We start from the raw sequence: 7,160 nt of genomic DNA, 5'->3' as shown, positions 1-7,160 counted from the left end.
GTGCTTCCCCCCCGGATTCGAGTGCTCTGTTCCCCTCAGTCCATGGCCGCGCAGACGTGGCGCCAGCAGCCCACACAAGTCAGCTTTGGGAGCTCTCGGCGACGCCCAATGCGTGCGCCGGTAGGGGGGAGTGTGCGCGCGCGTGTGTGAGATGAGGATTGTGGCAGGCTGGCTGCTGCTGATGTGGGCAAGTGTGCTCTGTGTGCAGCGCTGCGCTGGCGTGCGACGCGCGCGTGCTGTGCGCGTGTGCGTGTTGGATGCGCGTGCGCGTCTGTGTGTGCTGCGCGCGCGCCGCCGTGTGTGCTGTGTGCTGTACTCTGTTGTGCGCCTGTTTGTGCAGCTGGGAGGTGCAGGCTTGGCTGGCAGGGCTGCGCGGCGGGCTGCGGCGCGCTGCGGGTGGTCGTGCGCCTGCCTGGTGGTGTGCGGCGGCCGCTCAGCCCGCCCGACCGGGTCGTCGGCGGCCCAGGGCGCGGGCATGCGGTCTGCGCTGCATGTGAGGCTGCTGCGCGGCTGGCGCGTATGTTTCCGTGCGGTGAGGGACGCGCGTATGTGTTCACGCTGCGGGCGCGGGCGGGCGCGGGGGGCGGCGTGGTCTCACCGCGGTCCGACGTCGGTTGGTCTTCGGCGTGGCGAGGGCGGGCGCGCAAAGAGCTTGCCGCCATCGCGTTGCCGCCAAGGAAAAAGAATGTCTCTTCGGGACGTACGTGTCGAGGACACGGAAAGAAAGAAGTATTTCACGCGAAAGAATGTTACAACAAAGGCGGTCGCACAGCACGATTCACGCGACAGGCGAGGCGCGGGCGACGGCTTCCTCAGAAGCCGTCGCCCTCACCGCAGGAGCAGTCACACCACTCCCACTCCGGCGCCCACCCCACCCCCCACCCCGACATCCCCACCCCACAACCCCGACCCACCCCAACCTAGGAAAGAATTTAAGCTGTCCTGTGCCCAGTCCTCAGTGTTGTGCGAAGAGAGAAAGAGAGATTAGAAAGGCGCCCTCACTTCGCAAAAAATCACACGAGACGCTTGGGCAGGGCTGTTTATATCCAAGTGTGTGTTTATCCTGTGCGCGTCACGGTTCTGAAAGAAAGAAAGAAAACACACAACCCAAGGGAGGGATGGGAGAACGGCCCGCCGCCACCACACAGGGATTTTAAGGAGAGGAGTGTGGTGCGCGGTTCTTTTTGTTTTTCGTTTCTTTGTTTTGGTTTCTTTGACTTTGTACCCGGGCCCTCTCTGCCCCCTGCCCCACAAGCACGCAGACACAGAGTTCTCTTCACACCTGGCTCGACCACAAGGCCTATCTCTCACAGACAGCTGCTTCAGGACGCAAGCCCTCCGCCCGCCTTTCATGTCATGGGCTATACTCCTCCGCGAAGCCCTCGAGGCCGTGCTCGATCGGGTCCGCCGCCGACGCCCGGCGCGGCATCAGCTCGCTCTCGATGGACTGCAGCCGCGCCGGCATGTTGAGCTGCGGCGTGTTGGACCGCGAGCCGTCGTCGTCCTCGTTGGTCGCACGGCGGCGCGGCAAGAGCAAGTCGGCCGCGTTGCGCGAATTTCGCGCCTGGAGAAAGGTCGGCTTTGGACGCTTCCCGAGCGAGGTGGCGCAAGGGGAGGGAGCGGAGGCGGCGGCGCACAAGCAGGCTTGAGTTTCGCGTCGTCGAAGGCATGGTGGAGCGGAACTCGGTTGACAAGTTGTTCCAAGAAGTGCGCGCCGAGCTGTTGCGCGCGGGCGTCTCCGGCGCGGGCGGCGTGTAGAAGATGCCTGCGCCAACCACGCCATGCGTTGGTACGCCGTCACGCTAGGGTGGGCAGCTGTTGGTCGATGCCGTTCGGGCCGACGCCGTACCCTTGGCTGGCGCGCGGCCACTTTTGTCCGATGCCGCCGCTGCCTGCGCCGAGCCCGAGGTCGAAGCCGACCTGACGACACACCCAGAGGCTTGAAGCGATGCCGTCCACGCAGTCCCCCTAGGCCCGCGACTGGCGCTGACCGGCACGGGGACCGCGAGGACGGTGACGAGGATGTCGTCGGCGAGGGCGATGAGGCCATCGCGCGGGAGGCCGCGTCTGAGGTGGCGCGGAGGCGGGCTAGGTCACACTTTACCCTGTGTCACGTATCCCGCCAGCAGACTCAATCGCGCCTGTGCTCGATGTAGTGGCGGATATCAGTCGGCGACAAATCTGGGCGGCGCGTGCACAGCGCGCTAACGTCGGCCCTCAGCGCCTCGGCCTCGTTGGCAGCCTAGAGACGCAAAATCGAACGTGCGGTGGTTCGTTGTGAGCGTGCCAGGAACGGGAAAGGAACTGCGCAAAGTGAAGCTCACCTTCTCCTCCTTCCAGACCTTGACCAAAGTGGCGATCACCTCGGCAGCCTTCTGGGGCATCTGGCCGCCCGCCTAACGGAGGCGTGGCGCGGTGGCCAAGTATACACGGTGTGTGAGTCATTCTTACCGCCGTCTTGAGGAATGTGCCCTCTCGCTTCGCCGCCCACCTCGCGGACGGCGTCGGCCGTCTCCGGCTTCGCCTCGAGCAGCGCCTGAATGCTCTCATCGGAGAAGATCTCGGCTGGTTCGACCTTGAGCTCCTCTGCAAGGGTGTCCTAGTCGAGAAGGGTTCGATGAATCACTGTCCGCCTCGATCGCCGCTGGAGAGAGAGGTTGACCCGCAGCGCGTTGAGGCGGAGGCGCAGCTCCTCATCACTGGACGCCTGTCCCCCCAGCAGCGACGCGGAGCTTGCGCTACATTCGGAGGGCGGACGGGCGAGTTGGGTCCATTGCGGCTGGAATGGGAGCGACTGGCTATGACAGCCAAGGGATGAGAGAAAGACGGGTGTCAAAGCACACCTGCTGCGGCTCCGGCGCAGTGAGAAGCGGTTCGACTTGCGGCGGGAGGCGCCGTCGGCGTGGGCACGCGCAGCAGTCACCCCCGCCCGCACGGCCTCCTCGTAAGGCCTCCCCATCCGGATCGCGTTCGCTGCGGCCTCGCCAGCTGCCTTGGCCGCCTCCGGGGTCGATCCAGTGTGGATCGCTAGATTGAATGCATTCTGGGCGGCGACACGTTCCTCGTTCCGCTGCGGCTGTGCCCAGCGGCCGCTGCTCCCCTGCCGGGTGTACCGGCCGCGGCCACGGCCACGATGATGGTTCATTCTTTGGTCTCTGGAGGGCGCGCGGCGGGGAGGGACGCACGCCGTCCGTTTATCGACGGCCACCGGGCCGCTGCTAGCCCCCCCCACACTCGCTCGGACTCAGCTTTGCGGTGTCCTACCTCCTACTGCCCACCTAGGTGGGTAGTGGCGCTGTCGCACCCCGCCCGAGCTCGTACACATGACGACTCGCTTCCTTTTTTTCGCTCCAGCCACGAGCCAGTCCTGCGGATCTTCACCGGAGGGCTACGAAGCCTTCACACTCCAAGGGGCTGACACATGACAATGGTTAGACCTTAGAGCCGCGCGTGCGCAAGTGCGTGCGCGTAGCCGCGTCGTCAGGCCACGGTGGCACGGCGGACCCCCACAGATCCCCACGGCCACGGACGCCACGCCCCAGGCCCAGCCCGCCCCCACGCGGCACCCACGCGCCACGGGGGTCCCACGCGCCAGGGGCCGCCCCACACGGGGTTACGGCTTTAAACACGGCTTTAGTGTTTAGACGCTCGTGTGCAGGATCCTGGTTGAGTGGTCGTGTGGGTGTGCGCGCGTTGTCATGTGGCTCTCCCAATCATCATTCAGATTTGTGTCGGCTGTCGCGGGACGACGATGCAAACCCGAAATGCACAGTGTAGCTAAATTCTCAACAGGGAAGCGGCCGTCGACGACCACGGCGCTTTGGCGTGCAGGCGCCACAGCCTCCTCTCAGCGTGAGCGCACGTCGCAGCGCCGCAGGCGGCACGCCCAGCTCGAGGTTGCCATGCCGAAGCTGCCGGTCGACGGCGGCGCGGAGCGTGGCCGCGTCGGGCGCCTGCGCGTGTGGGTGGGACGGAGCTGATGCACTAGTGCTGTAGGCGGCGGCGTGGGGCAGCGGAAAGGACCTCAAAGGCGGTGCGGATATAGGCGGTCCTGCCAGGCGCGTGCGCCGAGGTGCTGCGGACGCAGTCGCGCGCGCGCTTGGCGGCGGAGACGCGCACGAGCATGCCTCGCTGGTTGGTGGGCGCGAAGCCAAAGGCCGCGAGCGAGAGGGAGAGGAGCGGCTTGTTGATGGTGCGCGTGCGCGGCGTGAGTCCCGCCTCGAGGCACAGGCGCAGCCACACCGCCAGCAGCAGCTTGGACAGCCCACGTCCGCGGAGGTCCTCTCGGATCCGCATGCCGCGAAGCGCGGAGCCATCCTCGTCGCACGCGAGCAGCATGTGGCCGAGCTTCTCGCGCTGACCGCTGCGACCGCCGACAAACATGAGCTTGCAGCACGGCTCGGCGGGGTTGCGGTCCAGCGCGAGGCGGGCCTGCATGCCGGTCTCCTCAGTACGGAAGTCCGCGAGCCGCCACGCCGCAGCGTGGCCCTTGCCCACCTTTTCCAACGTGGCGAGGCAGGGTGGCGCTCCCTGGAGCGAGCCGCTCGCTCCTAGCGCCACCTCAGCGGGGACGCCCTGGAGAAGGCGCCACGCCGCGGGCGCCACAGCCGCGGTGAGCAGCGGTGTGAAGACTACGGACATGAAGACCGATGGCCGGGCCGCGAGCCTGGCCGGGGCGCCGGCTTCGGACTGGCGGACGCAGTTTTAGGACGATCGTGGCGCTCGAGGCACAAACACAGGTTTCCCACGCTTTGGTGGGCACTGGTGAGCACAGCACGCGCCGAGCTCTCCAGCGTTCCCGTCGAGCGGAAGCTGTGGGAAGAATTTTACAAGTCCAAGTGCTCCAAGTCGGGCGAGGAGGACGGAGTTGCGCCGACAGGCGAAAGAAGCCGCGAGAACAAGGGACCGGCAGGTGGCGGCGTCGCAGGACGAGGCAGAAGAGAACAACGCGACAGAGGAGGAAGTGACAAGGGAGAGAACGACGAGGGTGGGACGACCGCGAGGTGGCATGAAGGTTGCAGCGAGAATCGGCGAGAGACTGCGAAGAGAGATAGGAAGAGGCAGACTCCCTAGGGTGGGCGACGGATAGCGCACCACACACCTCTCCTTAAAATCCCTGTGTGGTGGCGGCGTGCCGTCCTCCCATCCCTCCCTTGGGTTGTCTGTTTTCTTTCTTTCTTTTCGGAGGAGGGCGTCCATAGAAATCCCGGACGCCCAAGGGTGGGCGACGGCTAGCGCACCACACCCCTCTTCTTAAAATCCCTGTGTGGTGGCGGCGTGCCGTCCTCCCATCCCTCCCTTGGCGTGTCTGTTTTCTTTCTTTCTTTCTTCTTTAAATTCTTTCTTCTAGAAATCCCGAGGAGGCGCACAGCGCCTAGATATGTCTTGTGTTGCTGTGTGCTGCACGCCCTGCGAGCGGGGCGGGGTGCGCACTGTCCCTCTGTGTTCGTGCGTCGCCCATCTCTCCTGGAGATGTCTGCTCTATTTATTTATTTATAGACACCTCACTAGACCCCACACACGGTCTCGTCCGTGCCTCGCCGGCCGGCGAGATCGCTAGAGGTGGAGCAAGCTGCTCTAGCTCGCATGTTACTCCTGTCGTCTGTTGTGATGTTGTGCCCTTGTTTGTTTCTCTTGGCACCTTGGAGTGCTGGGGGGGGCGACAGGAAGAATGTGGCCCTGACTGAGTTATGTGTACGCCAACTCAGGGTGTGTGGCAGCCAGCTGGCTGTGTGTCTTGTGAGCTTGTTTGTGTCTGTGAGTCGCTCGTGCGTGTCGTCATCATCTGTCTCGCGTCCACCCATACCGCGTTGGTGTCCAGTCCGAGCCTGGCTGTTCTTCATTCACCTTTCTATCTATCTACCTACCTACCTACAACTGTACAACAAAACTCCCTCGCACGACACTAGGCACGGGACTGGGACTGGCGCGCACTGGCACTAACACAGGTACACCACGGGAGCCGCCTAAGCGACTCCCGCGAGGACGGCGAGGCACTTAGCTCCGTGCTCGACCTCCCTCGCACGCAGGCAAGCTCATTCACAATCTGGTCTCTGCCGTAACGATGTCAGCGGCGGGCCTGGAGGCGGGCCTGGAGGTCGCGATGTCGCGCTTCGTCTCATCGCTGCGTCCGCGGCAGACGGCTGCTCCCCTCGCGGCGCCGCTGCTCCCCGTGCAGTGCGCCGCCCATCACGATGGCGACGCCTCCGCCGAGTCGGTGCTCGGCCTCGCTCTCGAGCTCGAGGAGCGGCGGCGGACGGCAGACGACTCGCCGGGCGAGACGCCTCCGCCAAGCGGCCGCCGCTCGCCGGAAGCGTGGTCCGAACGGCGGTCGGACGACGGCGTCCGCGTCATCGCCGCTGGCGGCAGCCGCCGAGCTGTGAACGCGTCCGCTGCTTTCGCCGGCGCGGCTGGCGGCGGCGACGGCTGCGCAGACGAGAGATCGGCGGCGGCGGCGTCCTCGTCGTGCGAGGGGGCGGCTGCGCGGGAGCGCGTGCCGCTGCTGGACAACGCCAAGGCGGCGCTCATCTACCTCGTTGTCGTGTACCACACGCTCGTCGTCTACACGTCCGCCGACCGGCCTGAAGGCATCGCTCCTCCCGCGTGTGGTCGGCGGGACATGTGCATGTGCATGTGCATGTGCATGTCCAAGACACGTGCGCGAGCATGCCCGAGTCGCGCGCGTAGGCATCATCCCCGTCTGGTCGGCCGTGCTCGCCCTCCTCAAGCCCGTCGTGATGCCTTCCTTTTGCCTCATCTCTGGCCACCTGTCGTGCGCCACACTGTCCGCACGGTGCGCAGCCGTCGCCCTCGCCCTCAACCCTGTGCCCTCGCCCTCATCCCCTCACCCTCACTCAACCCTCACCCTCACACCCCCACCCCCTCACCCGCACACCCTCACACCCTCCCCTCACCCCTCACCTCACCCCTCACCTCACCCCTCACCTCACCCCTCACCTCACCCCTGCCCAGCCGCCCATATCCCCTTTCACCCATCACCATCACCTCCCCCCTCCCCCCGCCCCCCTCGGTCCAGCCGCGGCTACGAGCTCTGCCAGCTGGTCGCCGCCTACCTCCTCTTCCAGACCCTCTACCACACAAACAACCTCCTCGCCTACCGCCTGAACGGATTCGCCTTCCGCGCGCTGCCGCTCCAGTTT

General features: G+C 65.6%; 2 protein-coding genes across 2 annotated transcripts in view; one reads left to right on the top strand and one right to left on the bottom strand.

Moving 5' to 3' along the window:
• Positions 1 to 1,354: 1,354 nt before the first annotated feature.
• Positions 1,355 to 4,793, bottom strand: EMIHUDRAFT_470963 (hypothetical protein; the record flags this gene model as incomplete). The annotated part of the gene is made up of 8 exons (XM_005762933.1): positions 4,024 to 4,793; positions 3,863 to 3,953; positions 2,924 to 3,027; positions 2,492 to 2,599; positions 2,325 to 2,396; positions 2,199 to 2,242; positions 1,992 to 2,067; positions 1,355 to 1,564 (listed from the first exon to the last, which is right to left on the bottom strand). The coding sequence occupies exons 1-8, from the start codon at positions 4,639 to 4,641 to the stop codon at positions 1,355 to 1,357; spliced, it is 1,323 nt and encodes a 440-aa protein (XP_005762990.1). The 5' UTR covers positions 4,642 to 4,793.
• A 1,271-nt stretch (positions 4,794 to 6,064) lies between these two features.
• Positions 6,065 to 7,160, top strand: part of EMIHUDRAFT_459834 (hypothetical protein) — a gene marked incomplete at both ends in the record, with an annotated part of 3,471 nt that continues 2,375 nt past the window's right edge. Inside the window, 5 exons of the mRNA XM_005762932.1 lie at positions 6,065 to 6,217; positions 6,295 to 6,318; positions 6,473 to 6,608; positions 6,688 to 6,793; positions 7,037 to 7,156. Of these exons, the coding sequence (XP_005762989.1) occupies positions 6,065 to 6,217; positions 6,295 to 6,318; positions 6,473 to 6,608; positions 6,688 to 6,793; positions 7,037 to 7,156 (539 nt within the window). The remainder of the gene's footprint in view (positions 6,218 to 6,294; positions 6,319 to 6,472; positions 6,609 to 6,687; positions 6,794 to 7,036; positions 7,157 to 7,160) is intronic.

The sequence above is a fragment of the Emiliania huxleyi genome, assembly GCF_000372725.1.
Source record: "Emiliania huxleyi CCMP1516 unplaced genomic scaffold EMIHUscaffold_655, whole genome shotgun sequence".
NCBI classification, from domain to species: Eukaryota; Haptophyta; order Isochrysidales; family Noelaerhabdaceae; genus Emiliania; species Emiliania huxleyi.
Note: the sequence above shows the minus strand (reverse complement) of the source record. Positions and strands in the feature narration are given on the sequence as shown.